The sequence below is a fragment of the Tachypleus tridentatus genome, chromosome 9 (genome assembly GCF_004210375.1).
Source record: "Tachypleus tridentatus isolate NWPU-2018 chromosome 9, ASM421037v1, whole genome shotgun sequence".
NCBI lineage: Eukaryota > Metazoa > Arthropoda > Merostomata > Xiphosura > Limulidae > Tachypleus > Tachypleus tridentatus.
The window spans coordinates 20,947,656-20,973,982 of record NC_134833.1 but is presented as its reverse complement, the minus strand read 5'-3'; the positions used below and the strand labels follow the sequence as shown (position 1 = coordinate 20,973,982).

The window sequence follows — 26,327 nt, the reverse complement described above, 5'->3', positions numbered from 1 at the left end:
CCTAGTCTTGAGTTGAAGGAGGAAGATTTACCTTCTGTGAGGTTACTCATAAACTACCACCAGCGTAGAAAAGATTTGCTTTCTAATGGTAATCAGATTGCTCTTATATTACTCCTGAAGAAAGAAGGCCAAGCGATCGAGTTACATCGAATCGCTCTCTAAAGAAAGACTTACCTTGCAAATGTTACTTTAAAGCTCAATCCTGAAGATGGAAATAAAATATTCTAAGAGAGCTCAAATTATCTGGTTTATTTAATTGTGGCTTACAAAATGATAAACGTGTCATTGGTTCAGTTTCCAACATGTTTCAATGGTCCGACATGGCCATATGTATAATGCACTCGACTCGTAATCCGAGGATCGCGGGTTCGAATCCCCGTCATATCAAACATGCTTGCCCTTTCAGCCGTGGGGGCGCTATAATGATACGATCAATCCCACTATTCGTTGATAAAAGAGTAGCCCAAGAGTTGGCGGTGGGTGGTGATGACTATCTGCCTTCCCTCTAGTCTTACACTGCTAAATTAGGGACGGCTAGCGCAGATAGCCCTCGTGTAGCTTTGCGCGAAATTCAGAAACGAAACGAAATATGTTTTAAAATCGCTGTCTCAGAGAAGTTCACTATACCAGTATTTACTGATGCTGCTATACGGTTTACCCTTTTAGAATATTTATGATCCAGATATTAGGAGACGTGCATCAAATAAATGCTAAATATGAAAGTGAATCACATGAGATTTCTTCCACAGATTCATCCCAAGTCACCACCACCATCTTTACCACTCTAAGTTTGTTTACGTTACCATTCGGTAAACGAAAGAAATTGAAATATGAAATATTAACACCATGCTTATCATGTGTTAGAGTTCTCCACGTCACACCGTGTCCAATATTTCTGATATATGAGCAGTGTTGTAAATATTCTCAACTTGATGACTGAAGATGTGTCTTAGTTTCGTTTGTTACCATCAATGACGAATCATTTGTGAATTATAAAGCCACAATCTGAACGCACCATTCTGATCTATACGTATAAATATTAGGTGTCATAAAATAAAGATATGTTCATATTGTGGACTTAAAACGAATTTTCAGGCCAAACAATTTGAAAATGTAGTTTTTATACATGCCGTTACACCACAACTTTATATAAATTCTGTATTTTTTTTTATAAATATTGCTGATTTTATTACAATGTACTTAAGACATATAATGATGCTCCCCCATCAGTGGCATATCTATGGACTTACGACACAAAACTCCGGGTTTCGATACCCGAGATGGGCAGAGTGCAGATAGCCCATTGTTTAGTTATGGATGTAACTTCAAACACAAAGTGTAATGATATTTTTGAGAAACTTTCGACAAAGAACATTTCCACAGACAAAGTGTGTGTTTGTTTGTTTGTTGAATTTCGCTCAAAGCTACTCGAGGGCTATCTACGCTAGCCGTCCCTAATTTAGCAGTGTAAGACTAGAGGGAAGGCAGCTAGTCATCACCACTCACTGCCAACTCTTGGGCTACTCCTTTACCAACGAATAGTGGGATTTACCGTCACATTATAACGACCCCACGGCTGAAAGGGCGAGCATGTTTAGTGCGATGGGGATTCGAACCAGCGACCTTCGAAGTCGAGCACTTTAACCACCTGGCTATGTCGGGCCTATTATCATCGATAGAACAGCTTCGATATTTATGAATGTTGTTTTATTTTTGAATTTCGCGCAAAGCTACACGAGGGTTATCTGCGCTAGCCGTCCCTAATTTAGCAGTTTAAAACTAGAGGAAAGGCAGCTAGTCATCACCACCTACCGCCAAATGTTGGACTACTCTTTTACCAACGAAGAGTGGGATTGATCGTAAGATTATAACGCTCCACGGATGAAAGAGCGAGCATGTTTGGTGTGACTAAAATTTGAACCAGGGACCCTCAAATTACGAGTCGAGTGCCCTAACCACCTGGCCATGCTGGGCCCCATATTTATGAACAAGAATTATGTCAATAGTAATCTGATGAAATAATTTTAGAAATTAAAAGGAAGGGTTAATCTTGCCCTATATACCTGGCAAGATTTTAATATTTTCTATAAATAATCTTTTATCTTGTTAATAAACATATTAACAAAGTTAATAATTTATGAAATAAAACCAAGGATAAAATTAATACAATGGAAGAACAGGCATTTATAAAATAAAATAAGTTTGTGGAACTCAAATAACTGAAACTAAAAGGAATATAAAATACAGAGTACATTATTACAAGTAAATTGTTATAAACATAAAAAAAATTATTCACGATAACGAGAAAAAAAAAACTGGATCAGCTGAGGTGCTAACAACAAAAAGGACGCCAACACGAAGATCCATCAACCAACCTCGTAATTAACAGATCCAATCGACAATTAAGTACTCTGAAATGACACCAAGTAGTATTCTATCTGTAGAAATGCAAGTCTGGCTGGAAGACTTAGCGAGAAGACTAGTGATTCATTCTACACAAACCGAGAACACCAGCAAAACAACGGGAAACATCCACCAGAAAGAAGACAACTTTGACAGTAAATCAATGTATGACCGACAACCTGTCTTTCCAAGTGGAGCTGAAAACATTTAGTTCCCCGAAGAACCTCAAAACAGTAGTTTAATAAACATTTTCAAATAATTCTTACACGAAACCATTAACATAACTTTTATTCATAGAAAAGGAAGGTAAAAATCTTAGACAGAAATGTAATAATTCTATAAGCAATCGAAAGCAGGACAACACCATCAAAATTCTGAAAGCAGAATAAGGCAAGGCCATAGTTATAATGAACACAAATGAATACGTCCAAAGAAATGAATAACATCATATCAGATACAAACAAATTCAACAAAAATACACGAAACCGATCAAACAAAATGAAAAAAAACAACAACAACGACACACTCTCAGAAAACTTTTATTATTACCTATGCAAGACCGACTCACGGACACTACAACTATACGGCACCCCCAAACCTCACAAACCCGATTGTCCACTAAAATCCACAATGCCGACCTATGAATCATTTAGTTACAATCTCGGTAGACACATAGCGTGGGTGGTGTTTTCTAAATACGCAACATCAGATTCTTTTTCAAAGATTCTTTTAACTTTAAATGTATTATTAATCAAGTAAACCATAAAGCCAAACTAATTATTGGTTTGTTTTGATATTGTCTTCCTCTTCACAGACGTACCAACTACCGAAGTCTGTAAGATAGCTTTAGAACTTTATATCCAAGATCTTAATCCATTAATACACACCCCCAGCAACTAATTATCAACCCTTATAAAATTCATACCTCTAATACTAACTTTATGTTCAATGACCTAAATTACTTACAAATAAATGGCCTAAGTGTAGGGTATCCCATGCTACCAGTTCTAGCCAACATGTTCATGACAGAGACTGAATCTCAAGCGATTAATTCATCCTTACATCCACCACTATACTGGTACAGGTATGTTGATGATACAATTGCTGGATTCACATCTACAGAACACATACTTAGTTTTTCAACCACGTTAACTTGATACATCTCACATTAAGTTCACCTGTGAACAGGAAAAAAAACCAACTAACCATATAGCATTTCTCAACCTCAAGATCAAAATAACTAATACACAATTCAAAACAGAAATCCACAGAAAAATCACCCGCACTTGACTATACATTCCCTGGGACTCAGCACATGAAACAAAACGAAAACTCAGTATGTTAAGAAACAAAATAAACACATACATATATATATACATACATACACTTAAATAAACACTTAATCGAGCTCACAATGGTCACAAATCATCATTTTTGGTTTGAAAATCATGAGTAAACTTACTTAAAGAGAAAACTAACACCTTTTTTGTTTAAAAGGAAATGAACAAACATTTGTTCTAAAATCTATTTCCAGCACAAGCTGGATCCCAGTGCCACAGCGGGATGTCTGCGGAGTTATACAACTAGAAACCGGGTCTCAATACCCGTGTTGGCTGTAGCACAGATAGTCTATTTTGTAACTTCACGACGAACAAATAAGTTTGTGGTATTTTATCTACAATTTTCGACTTTTACTCTGCTTAGATTATCGCTGCTGTAAACAATAATTTTTTTCTTTATTGATGTGTTGGTTTAATATATCTAATAAAATTATACGTAACGTAAACAATAAAGTAAAGCAATGGTATTCATACAATCGCTTAGAGTATGAAACAGTTATGATCCAGTTTTTACTAAATAAACAAATAAATTTACAAAAACGAAGAATAAAACCCACAGTGAAAAAAATGCAGATAAACAAATCGAAGCTAAATTATTGCAAAGTAAAGTAAATTTAAAGTTGTGTTGAAGGAAAATTTAGCTGAATATGCAGAAACGTCTAAAAGTTTGTTTCCAAAGTGATAAGCATATGGTTCTGAACGAATCGTGCATACGAGAAAGTCCACAAAAATTTGGCTAATACTAAAAACGAATGTGATGACAACTTTGTTGATAAAATGTGAGAAATGACTCGGTCGCTAAAATAAATTAAGCATCTTCTAATTTCACAAGGATATAAGAGAAATAATACTTACTGACAGTGAGACGGCATGCGAATTATATTTTTTTCCTTCCTACGGCAATATTACAGTATTTCAAAAACAGTTTAACTCGTTTGAATATTTATCTTCTCAGACTTTTTATAAAATTATGAAATAAATTGTTTGTTTTGAATTAAGCACAAAGCTACACAATGGGCTATCTGTGCGCTGGCATCCACGAATAAAATAAATAACCATACAGAAACAGGATTCCAATGTTGTCAAATTGCACGTGTTGTCCATCTTGACCTGAAACTAAAGTAACTTTTGTCCATTGTTAACACCTTAATTCTTACTTCAAACAAACAAATAAACAACAATTAACAGGAAACTTGCAAATTTCGCTTCTTTTCAGTTTGAAAGTAGAAAATATCCATTCTCTTATCAGTTCTTTAGCCTTAAATGTTTAAATTGTTCGTGGAGCTTTTCACGAATAAACTCGTAAAATTCATATTCCATAGTGAGGTTTTTCTTTAAGATTCTCTTTACTTCTTCAGAGACCATCTTCTTCCTCGAATTCCTGTTTTGGATTTCTGCTATGGAATAAAAACAAACAAAGTCAAACAACAGACTCGTAGAAAAATAAATAATCTGACACCTTTTTCAATGGATTTATCATTTTAAATCCATATTTATTAATATATAACACATACAAAAGTATGCCGTGAGAAAACACCATAATATTGTAAACTTCAAACTACTTAATAGTTTTTAACCGATTAACATTAGTGCTGTGTGTTTGGTAAATATGTGTTTACGTTTTTTAACATAATATAACATAATTATGTTAACATAAGTTAATATAATACATACAGACTATCTTGAAGTTGAGAACCATAACATTTAGAAACAGAAATAATTGTTATAAAAACTGGGTACACTAGAAATTCAGTGAAATCAATATTCATTCATAATTATAATCAGTCTGTGGGAAGACATGCTTCTGAAGTATTCACCATCAACCACCAACTCTTTTACCAACGAATTGTGGGATTGATCGATACTTATGTGAAATATGCTCGACTTCTTCCAGCGTTCTCAGTTTAGTTGCGTTAGTTTGAGAATAAAGAAAATCTAAGTTAATTGGTTTGTTTTGAATTTCGCGCAAAGTTACACGAGGGCTATTTGCGCTAGCCATCCCTAATTTAGCAGTGTCAGGCTAGAGGGAAGGCAACTAGTCATCACCACCCATCGTCAACTCTTGGGTTACTCTGTTACCAACGAATATTGGGATTGACTGTCATATTATAACGCCCCCACGGCTAAAAGGGCGAGCATGTTTGGTGTGACATGGGATTCGAACCTGCAACCCTCAAATTACGAGGCGAGTGCCTTAACCATCTGGCCATGCCAGGCCATCAACGTTAACAGCACAAGCCAAGCTTTTTAATAACCGAATAAAACCATTCGAAAAAACTTGAAGTAATTGTTGCAACTTGGAACCCAGAAGCATTAATTAAAGTTAAGAACAAAATTTAAACACAAAATATCATAATTTATTATAATAATTTAATTTTAAATTGAAATTAAAATTTATTATGCACGTACTACACTGTAATAAACTAGTAAAAACAATCTTTAAAATACACCATCATCCAACACTTCTATCTCCTGAGAATAGATCGAAATGAGCAAGTGCTCTTTTAGTGCATTTCAAAATAATAATTCGTCGTAAATTCTTAAACAACATTAAGTGACTCGAAAACTGAAACAGGTTTGTTATCTGAAGAGTCTATTTGAAGCTAAGCACAAAGCTACACAATCTATTATCTGTACTCTGTCTACCACGGGTATCGAAACCCGGTTTCAAGCAGTGTGAGTTAACTGTGACGCTGGAGGGACTTTTTGAAGAGAAACCGGTATAGTCTAGTTCTGTTAATTAAAAATCGGCTACTGATTTTTTCTAATGCAAACAAAAAAGTAGTGAAATGATGGATCAAAACTGATAAAAATGTTGATTGGCTGGCACATTATAATCCCCTCACGGCTGAAGAACGAGCATGTTTGGAGCGACAGGGATTCAAATGCGCGACTCTCAGATTACGAGTGGAGCGCCCTAACCACCTGGGATACACTATATATAAAGAATTACGTTTAAGTGTACGTAAGGAAGAAATACGTGGATACAAATTACCTACCTTTAAGGGTGTGTCATGTATAAAAGACTGTTTAGTGTAAATATTATTAATTAATTAATTTTGTGAGTGAATATTTCATGACTGTTTAGTATTTTTTTCATAACAAGAGAATTAAAAGCAGTTATTTTAAAAGCGATAGTTATGACAAGTTTAAGTTTGATTTCGTAAATCGGTTATAACCGGATGTTGTATAAATGATTTGCTGATGTTTAGGTCATCGAAAGCCGCGTGCAATCCACTGGTGTCAACGATATAGAAATTTCTAGAAGGCCTAAGTCATGTAGACATTTAAATAGTTGCGACCAGACGAGCAATAAGCGAGAGAGTAAAAAATAAAGTCACTGGAAAGAAAAGTTTGGTGAGAGAAAAGTTAGAAAACGCAAAGTTAATCGCCGTCGGAGCGATAGGCCTAATGGTTGATATGTTAGAGTGAGATTAATAGTTTGAAGGAGATAAAGATACTAGTTTGTTTGTCAAGGGGCGTTCCAAACTAACTGAACCCGCCTGACAAAAGGCAGGAGATTCTTGGAAATAGAAAAAAGGAAGCAGATGATTTTTGAAGCACAGAATACCATCAGAGTAACTTAACGACAATAACCGCTATTGCAATGGAGATAAATGGAAAAAAGTTCGGCCTGTCAATTGAATTCTAAAGCAATTGAATAGGCGTAAGTGGACCTTTGACAAAAAGAAGAGAACTGTGCAGTATTTAAGATACAACTATGACCTTGAAAGTGTAATGAATTTTGTATAAACGCTCAACTTGTTTCTAATATATATATTTATATAATTTTAAAAAGAGGTGGCATTTTTGCTCTTCGTTTATTGTGGAATTTATCGTCAGCAAATCACTGACACCCACTGTAGAGGAACCCTTAGCCCAACATATTCATAAACTTATATTAATATATATATATATATATATATATATAAACATTGACAGGGTATATTAAGAATAAATATGTTGTATAGAAACGAATTACTTACATTTAAGAGTGTATAAAGAAAAAATTCCCTTGAAAAAATGGGGTATGTAACCTTCTAGTACCTCCAACGTTTTATTCATTTCTTCTAAAACACCGACAACAGTGTAATATCTCTGGACGTTCATCTTAGCTCTTTGTAATGCTGCGTTATTATTCAACATACTGAAAGTAAAAAAAAAATGTTTCTCAGATTCTACAACTTTAATATTTCAGTCAGATGGTGAAACAACAAATGATTTATGTATGTAGTGTTACAACCACTACTGTTTGTCGTATCCCAGTTGGTCTGAATCGCTCTGGATATCGTCCATAAAAGATATGATTATTACAATATTATTATGCGCTCTTCTAATTTTTTAAAGGGATCAGATAAAGAAAGTAGTGCTTAGAAATGTGATTAGTCTAATACTAAAGTCTTCTAATATGTGTAATTTAAAACGCGAATATAAGCGCGAAGCATGTTTGTGATGATTCGGTTAAACTTTATTACGAAGTTCAACTGGTTCTTTTCCATAGGTTTTTCCTTCCTCATCAACTGTATATATCTGACGTCACTGTTGAACGAACGTTAAAGACATAAGAGGGGGTGAACACCTACTTTTATGTATCTCTTCGTAGGGGCCTAAGTTTTTATTTATTTTTTAATTTAGCGCAAGGTTACACGAGGGCTATTTGCGCTAATCGTCCCTAATTTAGCAGTGTAAGACTAGAGGGAAGGCAACTAGTCATCATCACACACCGCTAAATCTTGGGCTGTTCTTTTACCAACAAATAGTGGGATTTACTGTAACATTATGACACCCACATGGCTGGAAGACTGTGTATGTTTGGTGAGGCGGGGATTTGAACCTAGGACCATCATATTACCAGTCAAGCGCCTTAACTGATCATGCCGGTCCGGGCCTAAAGGTATAAGAAAGTTTGGTGACAATCTGTTCAACGGTTCGCCAATTATAAGCGGATATATGTTTTGCCAAATCACGGATACATAAAGGGTCGAAGCTAATATAACATAGTTTGGTTTAGAAAAAAAAATCGTAAACGATATTTGATTAAGTTCCTACACCATCAGTCAAAGTGTTAGACGCCCATAAACAGGTCTACAGAGTTTCAAGTTTTCATCTAAGTTAAAAACTAAGTTGAGAAAAAATGATAAAAGTTCAGAAGTGTTTCACTCGTGGAATTAATTAATTAATTAATTAACTCATCTTTCCCGAAAACTGTTGAACCTCCAGACTTTTAATATTTTAACTAGATTAATAATTTATGAATAAATTATTTCTATGATGCATTCTGATTACATTCACTTCTTCCAGTCAGAGCCGCCATTTAAACAGAAAATAGACGGTTTATCATGTTTCCAAAGTAAACAGAGTTAAGGCAAAACTTAAGAATCATTTAATTATGGGCCCGGTATGGCCAGGTGGGTTAAAGCGTTCGACTCGTATTCTTAGGGTTGCTGGTTCGAATTCCAGTCATACCAAACATACTCGTCGTTTTAGCCGTGGGGACGTTATAATATGACGGTCAATCCCACTATTCGTTGCTAAAAGAGTAGCTCAAGAGTTGGCGGTGGGTGGTAATGACTAGCTGCCTTCTCTCTAGTCTTACACTGTTAAATTAGGGACAGCTAGCGCAGATAGCCCTTGAATAGCTTTGTGCGAAATTCAAAACAAACCAAATCATTTAATTGGTATTAATCTATTTTTTTCAGAAAAATTGCACTATTGCGTGCTAAGAGTAAAAAAAAACGCAAGTTACATTTTAAGCTACAATGAAAGGTAAATTTTTTATCAACTGAATAATTTTGGAGCTTCTAAATAAAATGGTGATATGGCTAAAATAGCACTGTATTAAAAAACCCTGGTGATGGTAACTATGTTATGGAAACTAATCGAGTGAAACAAATAATAAAGAGTTTATTTTGCATTGCTTGGTTTGTTTAAATTTTGTGCATAGCTACACGAGAGCTATTTGCGCTAGCCGTCCCTAATTTTGCAGTGTAAGACTGGAGGGAAGGCTAGTCATCATCACCCACCGCCAACTCTTGAGCTACTCTTTTACCAACGAATAGTGGGATTGACCGTCATATTATAACGTCCTCACGACTGAAAGGACGAGCATGTTTGGTGTGACGAGGATTCGAATCCGCGACCCTCGGATTGCGAGTCGAGGACATTCACTGTTTCTTTATTTAGTACAAGGAACTGATTTGTTTGTTTCTTTTGAATTTCGCACAAAGCTACTCGAGGGCTATCTGCGCTAGCCGTCCCTAATTTACCAGTGTAAGACTAGAGAGAAGGCAGCTAGTCATCACCACCCACCGCCAACTCTTGAGCTACTCTTTTATCGATGAATAGTGGAATTGATCGTTATATTATAACGTTCCCACGGCTGAAAGGGCGAGCATGTTTGGTATGATGGAGATTTGAATCAGCAACCCTAAGATTATGAGTCGAGGGTCTTAACCATCTGGCCATGCCGAGTATCTTGCATTGTACCCAAAACGTTGCGTTTTACTCTTAATACAGGTTCTAATTTGGTTGAAATATATAGTCTCTTGAAGATTCTTGGAAATGAATCAGCAATACTTTACTAGTTACGTAACTCACGTGCATTCCTCCTCGTGGCCACAGAAGTAAGGAATAGCTAGGTCGTAAGGCTTCCCAGTTATAAATGAGCATTCGGGATCAGCCGAACGGACACATTCCTCAAAATCCTAAAAACAAACAAACACATAGTAAACGATGGTTTTGTTTTAGCGTTATATTAAAAATGAGATTCTGTGTTTACTTAAAGATGAAATTTCAATTGTTTTATATCGGTCATCAGAAAACAAAATGAAACAAACCTGTTTCTATTACGGCACTATTTAGAAAATATTAACCCCATTCTATTACAACAACATTTTGACAATATTAACTCTATTACTTATGATTATATTATCATCATAGCTAATGGTTAAAATGGTTAAAAATAATTAACTTTAGAAACTTCTTGGTTCTAATGTAGAAGATCCCCAAATGCTTTTGTGGTGAGTTTGAACGCGTATAATGCTAACAACCAAGATTCGATACCCCTGGTGGTTATAGCAGAAAACTCATTGCGTAGTTTTCTTCTTAATAATAACCGAACTAATGTGCAGTTTTCATACCGATCCAAAAATAATCGACTCGTAATCTGAGGGTCGCGGGTTCGCATCCCCGTCGCGCCAAACATGCTCGCCCTTTCAGCCGTGGGGGCGTTATAATGTGACGGTCAATCCCACTATTCGTTGGTAAAATAGTAGCCCAAGAGTTGGCGGTGGGTGGTGATGACTAGCTGCCTTCCCTCTAGTCTTACACTGCTAAATTAGGGACGGCTAGCACAGATAGCCATCGAGTAGCTTTGTGCGAAATTCAAAAACAAACAAACAAACATAATCCAACATACTTTACATTTGGCACTCGAGGCTAGATTTTTGTTTGTAATTAAACACAAAGCTACACGATCTGCTTATCAAAGGGATCAAAACCCAGTTCCTCGTGTTGTTAGTCTGCAGACATAGCGCTATGCCACTGGGGGGTGGAGCGATATTAGATAGCAATACGTTCGTGTTGAGCAGATAAGCCTTAAATGAGTTTATATATCTAAAGAGCTAAGTAGGTTTCATTATATATCTAAAGAGCTAAGTAGATTTCATTGTATATATAAAGAGGTAAGTAGATTTCATTGGTGTCGTGATTTACTGTAGAATCATCAACAATCTCTTTCTTGCTTAAACGATCAACATCTTAAACAATACTGAAATATCGGCGGCATGTTTCTATGTTGAACGTATATATATATATATATACGGTTCGGAACGACTATACTTAAAGGCAACAATTTTTGTACCAACGAATAATGGGATTGACCGTAACATTATAATGCCCTCACGGCTGAAAGAGTGAGCAAGTTTGGTGTGGCGGGGATTCGAACCCATGGCCCTCGGATTACGAGTCCAGTGCTTTAACCAGCTGGTGATGCCGGGTCCGTGAATGTCGAAACATTCAGTTCTTCACTGGTGTAAGCCTGTGCCTTTATCAGGGGATCCAATTATAAACCATTTTTCTCAACAAATGAACTGCAATCAAACAGGCTATTATCACAACAAAAAATAGAAAGGGACTGAAAATAAAGTGGACACCCAGAATATCCTCTTCTGTGATTTGCCCGAGATAAAACTGTGATTAAAAAAAAACGTACCCGAGTTAATTTGGGCAGATAATTTCTCGTCATGGTTCTAATTGTTTGCTCGAATTTTTCATGTTATCATGTATAACGATAGGCTATCAAAAAGTGAAATAAAAACTGTGTTTTGAGTTCGTTCCAAAACGAAAAAAACAAAAAGGCTTAATAAGGAAGGAGTTGACCTGGAAATGTCAGACTCTCGTTGTTGTCCCACATATCGACTTTAATGTAATTGTTTTCCCTAATATAATTGATAATATTTGTGTTCGTATCCATTCTTGAACGATGGGTCAGAGCAGATTCTGTTGAATGAATAAACACGTGCAAAGTTAACAAAATTATTAAAGAAATTCATCACGAGGTCATACTAGAAGAAATAAAACTCGGTTATCTCACCTTTTTAAGCCATTGTGTTTTAGAAATGTTTACTTTTCCAGCCGCTTTTAGCTCTTCGAAAACTGGAATACCGGGAACTCTCCAGAAGAAGAATCGGGAAATAACCTTCTCCACAGGGTCCCGCATAGTGTTTATGTAAATCGGGTTAGGGTGGTTAAATCTGAGGGGATAAATGCATTTTGTGTTTGTTTTTGAATTTCGCGTAAAGCTACACGAAAGCTACTTGTGCTTGCCGTGCCTAACTTAGTAGTGTAAGACAAGAGGGAAGGCAGCTAGTCATCATCACCCACCGCCAACTCTTGGGCTACTCTTTTACCAACGAATAGTGGGATTGACCATTACATTATAATGCCCCCACGGCTGAAATGGCTGGCATGTTTGGTGCAATGGAGATTCGAACCCGCGATCCTCAGATTAGCCTTAACCCATCTGGCCATGCCGGGGCCTGAAATAATAGTAAATAGAATAAAGCGATCGTCTAAAACATATTTAAAAGACATTTTCAGTGACAGTAATTACGTTAAATATTTTTTATAGGAACATACCAGTGTTTAGTTAATAAAAGGTTTTGGAATGGAAAATACGCCTTGTACGCTTTGCAAAGGGAATTATTATTTTCTTTTTGAGAATAATGTATTTTTTTTAAATACAGTAATGTGAAACTTCTGCACAAAATTTTGGTTTTGAAACTAATATATGGTTATTTTACTGTGTACTTGCTATGTCTTGAGTCTGTAGTAACACATATGACATGTAAGCAATCTAACCTAAATGTTATGTAATTGTCACCACTTTAACCTAAATGTTATGTAATTGGAACCAGTCTAACCTAAATGTTATGTAATTGTAACCACTTTAACCTAAATGTTATGTAATTGTAACCAGTCTAACCTAAATGTCATGTAATTGTAACCAGTCTAAATTAAATGTTATGTAATTGTAACCAGTTTAACCTGAATGTTATGTAATTTTAACCAGTCTGACCTAAATGTTATGTAATTGTAACCAGTCTAATTTGAATGTTATGTAATTTGTGCATACTTTGTGCTAGTGTATTAAAACTACGGCAAAATACTAAAACAGATATTTGTCAGGAACTGATCCTCATAAATTCGAATTTGTGGTTTAAATGTATAATAAGCCATGTTAAAGAATAAAGTTCAGAAAAGTTAGGTTGTTTTATTGATAATGTATTTGCAGTGTGTAAAGATAAACGTTCACATCATAAGTGTATACGTTCACATCATAAGTGAATACGTTCACATTATAAATGTATGTATCAACATCTTATTACTGCTTCGCTATTGGCTGGGCCCGGCATGACCAGGTGGTTAAGGCGCCCGACTCGTAATCCGAGGGTTGCGAGTTCGAATCCCCATCATACCAAACATGCTTGCCCTTTCAGCCGTGGGGGCGTTATAATGTGACGGTCAATCCTACTATTCTTTAGTAAAAAAGTAGTCCAAGAGTTGGCGGTGGATGGTGCCTTCCCTCTAGTCTTACCCTGTTAAATTAGGAACGGCTAGCACAGATAGCCCTCGAGTAGCTTTGCGCGAAATTCAAACCAAACCCATGGGTTGACATTTTTCCACACATATATTTGCATATTTTTCAGTTTCACCCTTCACATTTCAGTTTTTTTCAATGCATATTCTATTTTTATCAGTATAATTAATGATCTGGCTTTTTTGTAATGTTTAAGTCCTAATCACTGTTAAAACGTGGGAAACGGATGTTGTGTGGGTGACCATAATGGGTCTAAATTGTTGTGAATTAATTGCACTATTATTCACACTTCAAAGTGTGACGTAACTTAAACAATAAAAATATAGAGTTCCCGTATGTTATTGTGGAGCCGTTCCTAGCATGGCTTAAATGTTCAACAATTACTTTTCACAGTGAGTGATGTAAGTAACTCAGGGTTATGGTTGTGACTTGACTCAGGAGCAGTGATAGATTTAAGGTTTTGTGAGCCCAGAGGCTAATAACGTTTGTGGACACTACATCCCATGTAATTTTACGTTAAATGCAATTATCAATGGGCCTCCATTAAGACCATGTGCCCTGGGACTGAGATCCCTCTAGCCCTTATCGAAATTCGTCAATGATCAGGACTGTAACACAATTAATCTTTTTAAAGTCCATGTAATAGTTTAAATTGATAAATTAACTTTTCCCGTCACTGGGCCCCCCCTAGTACAGCGGTATGTCTCCGGATTTACAACGCTAAAATCAGGGTTCGATTCCCCTTGATTGGCTGAGCAGATAGCCCTTTGTGGCTTTGCTATAAGTAAAACACGAAACACACCCGTCACTGGAAACGGGAACTTTTTCTTGCTACAATATAATCAAGACATGATAAAACATAAAGTACTCTTTCAAATAAAACTGTAAGGAAAATGACTTTCCAAAAAGGAACTAAAGTGTGAATGTTTGATAAACAAAGATATATCAAACAATAACAGCTGTTTGAGAAATACCATCGCATATTGCTAATTCATAAAAATTATGGCCCAGCATGGCCAGGTGGATTAGGCACTCGATTCGTAATCCGAGGGTCCCGAGTTCGAATCCCCGTTACACCAAATATGCTCGACCTTTCAGCCGTGGGGGCGTTATAATGTTACATTCAATCTCATTATTCGTTGGTAAAAGTGTTGGCAGTGGGTGGTGATGCCTTCCCTCTAGTCTTACACTGCTATATTAGGGACGGCTAGCGCAGATAGCCCTCGTGTAGCCTTGCGCGAAATTCAAAAACAATTCCAAAACAAACATAAAAATTTAAATGTTGATCTGGTTTAATTTAACATGACATTAATATCAACAACTATTTGGAGAATATTTTGATCGTTTTATATTCAACAATGATTGTGTTATTTATCTAGTAAAATTAGCCCATGGTTATAGAAACAATGGTCCTAAACTTGCTGGAAGAAATTCGTGAAGTAAACGTGTCTGTCGTAAGCGAAAGGAGGCTTATTTCTCATCACATCAAGGACGAAGGCCCTCTGTAAATAAAATATTGAAAACAATGGTCGATGAATGGTCGGCATATTAATGAAATAAACTTTATTATAGCAACAGCTAAAATAGTCTGACCACAACGTACATGTAAAGTGTTATCAACTTCAACTTGAAAACTACGACACAAATAATACATTTCCTGTTACTCCAAGGCACTTGGGTGTTAATATGTGTTACTATTTCATTTTTGTGTAAATTCACGAAATTTAAAACTTAGGACTGAAACAACCTTTGATTTGAAATGATTAACGTGAAGTAAAAAAGTTAAAGATAACGTGATATAACATCGTGGTCTTATCAAGTAAAGCGCAGACGCAAATATAAGAAAGTGTTAATATTAGATGTTTTACATAACTTTGAATCGTTTGTAGAGAAACCCTATACTTATACAAAAGTTTCTATCGTGTTTTTAAAGTCCAGAATAGGCAGTGACGTAACACCAATAATATATGATATTTTACCATCCAAATAATATTAAAAGTTCTGTGCAGATTTGCCTCTCAGTGGAACAGCGTAAGCCTACAGATTTACAACTCTAAAATATGAGATTCGATTTTCTACTGTTGTCACAGCAGAAAGCCCATTGTGGCATTGCTCTATAATAAACAACATTAACAAACAAACAAAAAACACTTACAGTTTGAAGCCGTTAGCAACAATTTGGAGAATATCTGTTATCTTGAGTAAATTAGTTTCCAAACTATAACGCGCAACTTTCTAACTGTCTTAAGTACACTAAAATAGAACGTTCGATAAGCAAGTCCTTTGTTGTTAGGATTAATACACAAGCGTCGTTTCCTTATTTCTTATTATGACTGTCCCCAGTTGTGTAGTCATGCGCAGTGGAGAGATACGTATGTCAAGGTGTCTGTTAGAATTTAGTACAACGTCAAACATATATATGCACAGAAGTTGTTAAAATTCACAAACTATATGTAGGTCACATACACTGTGTGTTTTTTACTTTTTATATTAATTGCTGAAAAGCTTGTTTGTTTGTTTTTGAATTTCGCGCAAAGCTACTCGAGGGCTATCTGCGCTAGCCGTCCCTAATTTAGCAGTGTAAGACTAGAGGGAAGGCAGCTAGTCATCATCACCCACCGCCAACTCTTGGGCTACGCTTTTACCAACGAAAAGTGGGATTGACCGTCACATTATAACGCCCCCACGGCTGAAAGGGCGATCATGTTTGGCGCGACGGAGATGCGAACCCGCGACCCTCAGATTACGACTCGCATGCCTTAACACGCTTGGCCATGCCGGGCCACCAGTAAGTTTATGAACTTACAACGCTAAAATTTGGGGTTTGATCCCTTGCGCTGAACACAGCAAATAGAGCAATGTGGTTTTGCTAAATCAAGCAAGCATATTTATAGATTTGGAGTTAGGCTATAGTATGCAGTTAGCAGGGAATTTATCAAACTGTATTTCATAAGTTTGGAGCAAAGCGATAGTTATGTAGTTATAGTTTTATTATTGTATGTTCTGAGAAAGTTTGCTTGTTTAAAAGTTTCAGTAATTACTGAGTTTTTCTTTAAAGATTAGATTGTTTTAAATACTGTTATAAGTTAAAAATACGTAGATACTTCTGTAGCGCTTTGGAGTACTAAATACAAGTTCTTCTGATACAGGACCCAGATTTTCGCTAAAATGAAATCCAGGTTGGAAATTGTAGGTCTACAACGAAGTAACAAATGAGCTATTTTAATAATAACTGAATTTGAAAAAATGTTAAATTGAACTACGAATTAAGACGTTCCGGGTGGTGACATACGCACTCTTTACATGTCAACGAATAGTGGGATTGACTGTAACCTTATAACGCCCCCACGGCTGAAAAGGCGAGCATGTTTGGTGTGACGGGGATTCGAACCTGCGAAGTAAATTAGGTAATTACGAGGGCTGTTCAAAAAATACGCGGACTGACGTCATAAAACAAAATGTACTTTATTTAGAAGTTACAGGTCTGGGACCCCTTCAAAGTACTCTCCTCCCCAACGCACACACTTATCCCAACGGTGGTTCCACTTGTTGAAACAGTTCTGGTACGCTTCTTTTGTAATGTCCTCTCGCATTTGCCTTAATCTCGGGAATCGTCTCAAATATTCTTCCTTTCAAGGGTCTTTTTAGTTTGGGGAACAAGAAAACATCGCAAGGAGCAAGTTCAGGTGAGTAGGGGGGTGGAGAAGAACAGTGATCGAGTGTTTGGCCAAAAACTCACGTGTTCTGAGGCACAAATTTCGCAGCAACGCGGTGCATCTTCAATTTTTCGTCAAAATCTCGTAACGAGATACAACTGATATCCCACACTCTTCAGCAAGCTCCCTGACAGTCAGACGTCGATTTGCCCGCACCAGGGTGTTGATTTTGTCGACGTGTGGGTCGTCAGTTGACGTGGAAGGACGTCCAGGACGCTCATCATCTTCAATGGACTGTCGACCATCCTTAAAACGTTCATGCCACTTGAAACATGCCGTACGATTCATAGCAACATCACCGTAAGCCGTGTTAAGCATAGCAAAAGTTTCAGTCGCAGATTTTCCAAGTTTAACACAAAATTTCACAGCAAGTCGTTGCTCCTTCAGGTCATTCATTCTGAAATCCGCCAAACGAAAAAATCGCACTTCACTTAAAACCGCGTGGCTAATAGACAAATGAAGATATCTGCAATCGGGAAATGGCGTCGTAATCAGCTGATCTGTGCAAACCTAGCGACACCAAGCGGATGCCCCTGGAACCAACTGGAGCCGCGCAATTCAAACAGTCCGCGTATTTTTTGAACAGACCTCGTATTTTCCTATTGTAAAGTTGCTACAACATTTGCACCTATCTGTAATTCATTTTTAACTTCACGCTCCAAGATGAACCTACTCATGTAATGTGTAATAGGCATTTTGTACGAATTGAAACTAAAACGAATTGGTTGTCTTACACGTTGCCTTCTGGTATTAACACATCGTAATTTACTCCTACAAAACAAAACGACACGTGGTTTGGCAATCAGTTAAGCACGTGTAACAGTTCCTACCTCTATCTTTCGTAAAAGGCAATAAGTCTATGACCACAGTATTTGAAATGGTTTGAAAAAAATGTGTGTTTGAAATTACTTAGGTGTTTAACATTTTCTGAGCAAATCTAATTTCTAAGATTTTAAATAAAATTTATTGTAACATTTTGTTTCAGGATTTGAACGTTCGGAAACTGGCCTGGCATGGTCAGGTGGTTAGGGGGCTTGACTCGCAATCTCAGGGTTGCGGCTTCGAATCCCCATCACACAAAACCTGTTCGTCCTTTCAGCCGTAGGGTCGTTATAACATTATTGTCAACACCTCTATTCGTTGGTAGAATAGTAGCTCAAAAGTTGGCGGTGGGTGGTGATGATCAGTTGCCTTCCCTCTAGTTTTACACTGCTAAAGTAGGTACGGCTAGCGCAGATAGCTCATGTTCAGCTTTGCGCAAAGTTGAAAAGAAACAAAAATTTGAACATAAAATATAATTACATGTATTTCGTAAGCAGAAGTGTACAAAGTCCATATAAACACGAGCTGCAACAGCGTAGAGAAAATAAAATTCTTTGTTCGTTACCTGTTCGTCTTTAGTGAGCTGTCGCTTGTTGAAAACTGAAGATCTGTGGTGGTCAAAGTGGTTGAGGTGAGACAACTTAGAAATAAACACAGTCATAGCCTCACTGCCAGACTTGGGGACGCGATTATACATCAGGATGCGGCGATCTGTCTCCTTGATCCCTATATGAACAGAAAAAAGGGAAGCTGCTCCAAAGACAAAGAGGCAACATGTCCACACTCAAGTTCAACCACTCGCTCTCTCACACCACCCATTTTTATGATTGTTAAACATGTTTAAACACCAGGGAGACAAGCGATGTTTATTAAATGCATGTGATGAACTTGTTATGAACAGAGAAACTGTTTATAAAACTGTAACATTTAGTTAGAAGCGGACAACGCTTTTAAACAAACACTTAGTGGAAGTTGGTTAGACATAATGATGTAAGCATATAAGAGAGAATAAGCGTGAAGAATTTCGTTTGTTTGGTTCATTATGGTATATATGCTATTCTTGAATTTTGTACGGTATATATTATAAAATAAATAAATAGCTAAAATCTTATTACAATAGACAATGTCCTCCAACAGCCTTATTAAATTACGTTCTTACCAATGCTGAAAACTGATTGAGTAGTCTTAGCAGTTCTTACATCACAGAAACTGTTCATGTCGTTAGGGTTAAGAAGATTATGAATGATCTTTAGGTATTGGTTTCGGTTCTGACAATGATATGATTAAAACTGTCGAGAAACGTTTTAGTATTTGTTTGTTTGTTTGGAATTTCGCGCAAAGCTACTCGAGGGCTATCTGCGCTAGTCGTCCCTGATTTAGCAGTTTAAGACCAGAGGGAAGGCAGCTAGTCATCATCACCCACCGCCAACTCTTGGGCTACTCTTTTACCAACGAATAGTGGGATTAACCGTAACATAATAACGCCCCCACGGCTAGGAGGGCGAGCATGTTTGGTGCGACCGGGATTCGAACCCGCGACCCTCGGATTACGAGTCGAACGTTTTAACACGCTTGGCCATGCCGGGCCATACGTTCTAGTATTATTAATTAAGGGACGATCACTTTCGATGCTCCTCTTGACATCAAATGGAGACTTAGAAACTGTTGATTTCATGATAGGCTTTCCTACGTTACAGAAATAAAATATATTTGTAATTCTTCTCACAGAGTGTACCTCCCCTCCCCAGTGGCACAGATATATGTCTGTGGATTGACAGCCCTAGAAACGAGGTTTCGATACCCGTGGTGGGCGGAAAATAGATAGCCCATTGTACAACTATCAACGGTCTCTTAAAATATCCAATTCATAAGATTTAATAATAACACCATGTAACACAAATAACACTATGTAATACAAATAACACTATGTAATACAAATAACACTATGTAATTTCTTAATTACTTATGTTGTAAAAGTACAGAAAATGGCCATTATTCCCTTCAAACTTTGCGTTTGTGACCTGGATAATGAAATTTAAAACTAACCTATTTTCTATGTAAAACAGGCAAATTTGCACATTTTCATTCACATAAGGTCTGAATAAAACAACATATGAATCAAGATGTGCATGTATTTATACTAAAGTTATACAGAAATGTTTAGAAGGGAGTAGTTTTTCGAGATTTCTAACTGTAATGTAAATCACTTTCACGTTTCAGCCCCTAACTATAGTCTTTGTATTCCACTTTGTTAGACCAAGATCTCTGATCAAGTCATTGAGGTCTCTTTGGTTGGGGTAGTATGGGTTTCTCTCACCAGCTGCACCTCTGAAATTGTAATCTGGATCTTCAATGTCTACCTCCTCTTCTGAGTTGCTGCTTTCTCTCTGGCAGAATGGGTACATGGAGCTCAGGGCAGTTTGGAGGTGGGGCAATGGATGATGGAAGATCCAGATACATGATAACAGATGTATTCTTGCCAGCCCGACATTTGGAAGTGTCCACCATGCAAAAGTAGCAATTGTTTGAGTGGTCAGTGGGTTCATGCCAAATTCTTGGAATAGATAACTTTATAGCTCTCTTTTCCCCTCTGTACCATCCTGTAAAAGAACAAAATAAAATTGTTATTATGAAGAATAAATTTCTTTCATCCACAACTAATGTGTAAGAGTTTCATGCAAAATATTTTATATATGATACTTTTCTATACTATTGGAAATTTAAAAAAAGATATTTAAATTTTAAAAGGTATAAAATTTATATAATATAAGATCTTACTATTCAAGCAAGCAAAAATTGTCCGTCTTACCTTCTGGAGTTTTTTTGCAGTGCTCGCAGGTAAAATGAGGTGCCCAGGGTTTGTCTTGGTCACCGATAGGCATGCTGAAATATGCCTTGTAGGCTTCACATATTTTAGCAGACGCTGTCACAGAGTACTTTTTCACTGTTGTCTTGATAAATTGGCCACATATACAGCAGAATTTGTCTGGAGAATGCTTGCAACTTCTTGATGCCATCTGTGATAAAATCAGATCGGTCTATGTGTTCAATAAATTGCAATGGTGAGTGGTGAGCCCCTGTATATATATATTGCTATGGAAAGTTCTAGAAAATTCTGAAAGGTTCTTGAAAATTCTCATAAGTTCTACAACATTCTAGAAAGTAGTTGAAAATTCTTGTAAGTTCGAGAGAATTCTCTATCAGCTACTCAGCACTGAATCTACCTGGAATGTTCTGGAAAATGGGTAAATTTGAAAATTTCATTACCCAGGTCACAAAAGCAAAGTTTGAAGAGAAAATTAGGTCTTTTCCAATTATCTTAGGCATAAGCAATTTGGAAATAACACTTTCTGTCCAGGAACAAGAAAAAGTAAAAATTGTGTTGCATAATGTTATTAAAGAAGATATATCGTTTTTCGGGTCTCGATTTATATCGGTTAACCATTTTCTTTTTGCTGGAGCTCCCATATTGGTGGTTTTGGACCCATGGGGCTCAGAAAATTGTTAAGATACTCAGTATCTTAAAAATGTATTTGATGGAAATGCCTCAATTAGAATAAATTGAGGGACCTTGTGTTGAGAAAGTTTAGGAAGCCTTGTCTTAATGCATGGTGAAACTTCTAATATACACTTATAACAAATTGCTAAAAATTTATGTTTCTAATTATACTGATAAAACAACAATAAGAATATAGTAAGGTTCTGAGAAAACTTAATAAATAGACCATGAATACGGTGCATCTGTTAAACAGTGTGTTAAATGTGTTTCGACAGATGTAATGACTTAAGCATTTATTGTGTTAAAGTTGTTTTGAGAGATGTAATGACTTAAATATTTATTCTGTTAAGTTGTTTTGACAGATGTAATTAATTAAATATTTATGGTGTTGTTTTGACAGATGTATGACTTAAATATTTATTGGGTTAAAGTTGTTTTAATAGACATAATGAATTAAATATTTGTTGTGTTAAGTTGTTTTGACAGATGTAATGACTTAAATCCCCGTCACACCAAACATACTCGCCCTTTCAGCCGTGGGGCATTGCAATGTGAGAGTCAATCCAACTTTTCGTTGGTGAAAGAGTAGCCCAGAAGTTAGCGGTGGGTGATGATGAATAGCTAGCTGCCTTCCCTCTAGTCTTATACTACTAAATTAGGAACAGCTAATACAGATAGCTCTTGTGTAGCTTTGCGCGTAATTAAAATGAAAACGAAAACCAAACCTTCTATAGAAATTACGTGACAAAATATATATGGAAGGGAAAAAGGGAGAAATGGTTACTTAAGAGTTACGCAATATTTTAATGATTATGTGGTTTATAAAAGTAGTTGCACAATATTTTAATAATTATATTGTTTCTAAATGTAGTTACGCAATATTTTAATGATTATATGGTTTTTAAATGTAGTTGCACAATATTTTAATGATTATATTGTTTCTAAATGTAGTTACGCAATATTTTAATGATTATTTGGTTTCTAAATGTAGTTACGCAATATCTTAACGATTATGTGGTTTATAAAAGTAGTTACGCAATATTTTAATGATTATATGGTTTCTAAATGTAGTTACGCAATATTTTAATGATTATATGGTTTCTAAAAGTGGTTACGCAATATTTTAATGATTATATGGTTTCTAAATGTAGTTACGCAATATCTTAACGATTATGTGGTTTCTAAAAGTAGTTACACAATATTTTAATGATTATATGGTTTCTAAATGTAGTTACGCAATATTTTAATGATTATATGGTTCCTAAATGTAGTTACGCAATATTTTAATGATTATATGGTTTCTAAATGTAGTTACGCAATATCTTAACGATTATGTGGTTTCTAAAAGTAGTTACGCAATATTTTAATGATTATATGGTTTCTAAATGTAGTTGCACAATATTTTAATGATTATATTGTTTCTAAATGTAGTTACGCAATATTTTAATGATTATATGGTTTCTAAATGTAGTTACGCAATATCTTAACGATTATGTGGTTTATAAAAGTAGTTACGCAATATTTTAATGATTATATGGTTTCTAAATGTAGTTACGCAATATTTTAATGATTATATGGTTTCTAAAAGTGGTTACGCAATATTTTAATGATTATATGGTTTCTAAATGTAGTTACGCAATATCTTAACGATTATGTGGTTTCTAAAAGTAGTTACACAATATTTTAATGATTATATGGTTTCTAAATGTAGTTACGCAATATTTTAATGATTATATGGTTCTAAATGTAGTTACGCAATATTTTAATGATTATATGGTTTCTAAATGTAGTTACGCAATATCTTAACGATTATGTGGTTTCTAAAAGTAGTTACGCAATATTTTAATGATTATATGGTTTCTAAATGTAGTTAAGCAATATTTTAATGATTATATGGTTTCTAAATGTAGTTACGCAATATCTTAACGATTATGTGGTTTCTAAAAGTAGTTACGCAATATTTTAATGATTATATGGTTTCTGAATGTAGTTACGCAATATTTTAATGATTATATTGTTTCTAAAAGTAGTTACGCAATATTTTAATGATTATATGGTTTCTAAATGTAGTTACGCAATATTTTAATGATTATATGGTTTCTAAAAGTGGTTACGCAATATTTTAATGATTATATGGTTTCTAAATGTAGTTACGCAATATCTTAACGATTATGTGGTTTCTAAAAGTAGTTACGCAATATTTTAATGATTATATGGTTTCTGAATGTAGTTACGCAATATTTTAATGATTATATGGTTTCTAAATGTAGTTACGCAATATCTTAACGATTATGTGGTTTCTAAAGTAGTTACGCAATATTTTAATGATTATATGGTTTCTGAATGTAGTTACGCAATATTTTAATGATTATATGGTTTCTAAATGTAGTTACGCAATATCTTAACGATTATGTGGTTTCTAAAAGTAGTTACGCAATATTTTAATGATTATATGGTTTCTGAATGTAGTTACGCAATATTTTAATGATTATATGGTTTCTAAATGTAGTTACGCAATATCTTAACGATTATGTGGTTTCTAAATGTAGTTACGCAATATCTTAATGATCATATGGTTTCTAAATGCGTTTCGTGATAAATAACTTATTCTCTCGTAAAAGCACAAAATCTGGATTGATAAAAAGCCAACACTATATGAAACATATTACCGGATAGTACATGTTAACAACGGAGTGGTTATACAGGAAACTTGGAGATAAAATGTTACTGAAACACTTTGTTGTAAAATCAAGTGAAGGTCAAATCCCGTTTATCATTTTTTTATTATTTTTTGGTGCGCGTGTGGCCTAGAAAACATTTTCGATCAAATAGTGGGATTAGGCCGTCCTTATAGTGAATCCATAACCATACTGTTAGGGTTCTCGGTAGCGGACCGGAAACCCTTGTCTTCACAGTCTGAGCATGGAAACCACAAGAAAAACTCGACTTAAGAAGAAATACGTAAGTTTAAGTTTCCTAACGATTCTTTCTTAAACGATTTTAAAAATGAAATGCTACTTCTGCGCAGAAGAGATTGGTTTTTTTTTAAAACGAAAGCAAACCTCACTGGATATAGTTCAGGGTTACTTACTGTATACAGGAAGTCTTCCGTCTGCGTTTGTTCCTGAGGTCTATTTCGCCAAGACCCAATTTTAAAGATTCGAACAAAATTTACTCCTTTCTCGCACAAAAATGCGATAAGGTTATTTATTTCTGAAAAGCATTAAAAACAACAACAAAGTGTTAAAGTTGAAGATGTCAGCAGAATGTTGACATGTCTGTCAATCACAACTTGATGTAGTTAGTCAGTGATGCATTGTACAGATAACTTCGGAAATCTAACAGGAAAAATATCGGTTAGAGCAGTAGAACACGTGACTAGGTTTAAGAAAACTATATCAATTATATGCATTCAAGAAGACATTTCTAAAAATAATGGAAACTCATAATTAGGTGTCAGCCAATTTTATGATATGGTCCTTCTTTTATTATGGAAACTTATAGTTAGGTGTCAGGCGGTATTTCTTTTATACTGGAAACTTATAGTTAGGTGTCAGGCAGTATTTCTTTTATACCGGAAACTTATAGTTAGGTGTTAGGCGGTATTTGTTTTATACCGGAAACTTATAGTTAGGTGTCAGGGAGTATTTGTTTTATACTGGAAACTTATAGTTTGTTTGTTTGTTTTTTGGAATTTCCACAAAGCTACTCGAGGGCTATCTGTGCTAGCCGTCCCTAATTTAGCAGTGTAAGACTAGAGGGAAGGCAGCTAGTCATCACCACCCACCGCCAACTCTTGGGCTACTCTTTTACCAACGAATAGTGGGATTGACTGTCACGTTATAACGCCCCCACGGCTGGGAGGGCGAGCATGTTTGGTGTGACGGGGATTCGAACACGCAACCCTCGGATTACGAGTTGAGTGCCTGAACCACCTGGCCATGCCGGGCCGTACGAGTCTATATAAATTAAAAATGAGATATAGATATATATTTTTTTTTACATTTCGAGCCCAAAATATAAAATAAAACCGAAGCAGTAAAAAAAATCACCTTTAAAATTACCGTTATTTTGATCGATATATCTTAAAAGTCAAAGCGTTACCTGGACTAACGTGTTTCGCACTGTGTCGTTTTAGTTTCATCTCTCGCAGGTGGTTCGTTTTTTCATCTTGATTTTCTAACCTGGTTTGATTGTAAGGACTTTTCGAATCGGTGTTGACGCGTACGCTGCTATCAGTGTCTTTAGGACAACGGTGCTCGAAATCGTACAAAACTAAAACAATGGTAAAGGTGATGATACCAGAAATAAGAGCGCTTTTAATTAAACGAAATAACCTCATTTTAATTAGATTCCACTTATTTTCCTATAAAACTGTTCAAATTATCGCACGAATACTGCGTGAACGTTACTTCCGCCCTTTGTGTTCCGAGTCCGATTTCGTATAA

The 26,327-nt window shown here is 35.7% G+C and overlaps 3 protein-coding genes across 7 annotated transcripts in view; all 3 read right to left on the bottom strand.

Moving 5' to 3' along the window:
* Positions 1-4,726, bottom strand: part of LOC143224820 (uncharacterized) — a 25,592-nt gene extending 20,866 nt beyond the window's left edge. Inside the window, exon 1 of one of the 2 annotated variants that reach the window (XM_076453163.1) lies at positions 4,599-4,726. The gene's annotated coding sequence lies outside the window, so the exon portion shown is untranslated. Of the gene's footprint in view, positions 1-3,369; positions 4,074-4,598 lie in introns of those variants that run through there. The other variant, XM_076453161.1, reaches the window with a different exon arrangement.
* Positions 4,227-26,327, bottom strand: LOC143224818 (uronyl 2-sulfotransferase homolog pip-like). Of its 4 annotated transcripts, none has more exons than XM_076453154.1 (7): positions 25,984-26,327; positions 18,946-19,106; positions 15,265-15,344; positions 12,337-12,496; positions 10,341-10,447; positions 7,730-7,890; positions 4,227-5,140 (listed from the first exon to the last, which is right to left on the bottom strand). In XM_076453154.1, exons 1-7 carry the CDS (start codon positions 26,219-26,221, stop codon positions 4,989-4,991), a joined length of 1,059 nt encoding a protein of 352 aa, XP_076309269.1. In that variant the 5' UTR covers positions 26,222-26,327; the 3' UTR covers positions 4,227-4,988. The 4 variants fall into 4 exon arrangements, with proteins under 4 accessions (XP_076309269.1, XP_076309272.1, XP_076309271.1 ...); XM_076453155.1 differs by having other exon boundaries at positions 4,925-5,137; XM_076453157.1 differs by lacking the exon at positions 7,730-7,890.
* On the bottom strand, positions 20,466-21,686 carry LOC143224821 (uncharacterized). Its single transcript, XM_076453164.1, has 2 exons — positions 21,190-21,686; positions 20,466-20,980 (listed from the first exon to the last, which is right to left on the bottom strand). The coding sequence occupies exons 1-2, from the start codon at positions 21,395-21,397 to the stop codon at positions 20,730-20,732; spliced, it is 459 nt and encodes a 152-aa protein (XP_076309279.1). The 5' UTR covers positions 21,398-21,686; the 3' UTR covers positions 20,466-20,729.

Bases quoted from the DNA above. Each gene is read 5' to 3' on its own strand.
- LOC143224821 (XM_076453164.1), bottom strand. From the start codon at position 21,397: ATGGCATCAAGAAGTTGCAAGCATTCTCCAGACAAATTCTGCTGTATA. The intron at 20,981-21,189 runs GTAAGACGGACA...GTTCTTTTACAG, and splicing joins CTGCAAAAAAACTCCAGAAG to GATGGTACAGAGGGGAAAAG.
- LOC143224818 (XM_076453154.1), bottom strand. From the start codon at position 26,221: ATGAGGTTATTTCGTTTAATTAAAAGCGCTCTTATTTCTGGTATCATC. The intron at 19,107-25,983 runs GTAACGCTTTGA...CTGTTCATATAG, and splicing joins TGCGAAACACGTTAGTCCAG to GGATCAAGGAGACAGATCGC. The intron at 5,141-7,729 runs GTAAGTAATTCG...TTTATTCCATAG, and splicing joins TTCTTTATACACTCTTAAAT to CAGAAATCCAAAACAGGAAT.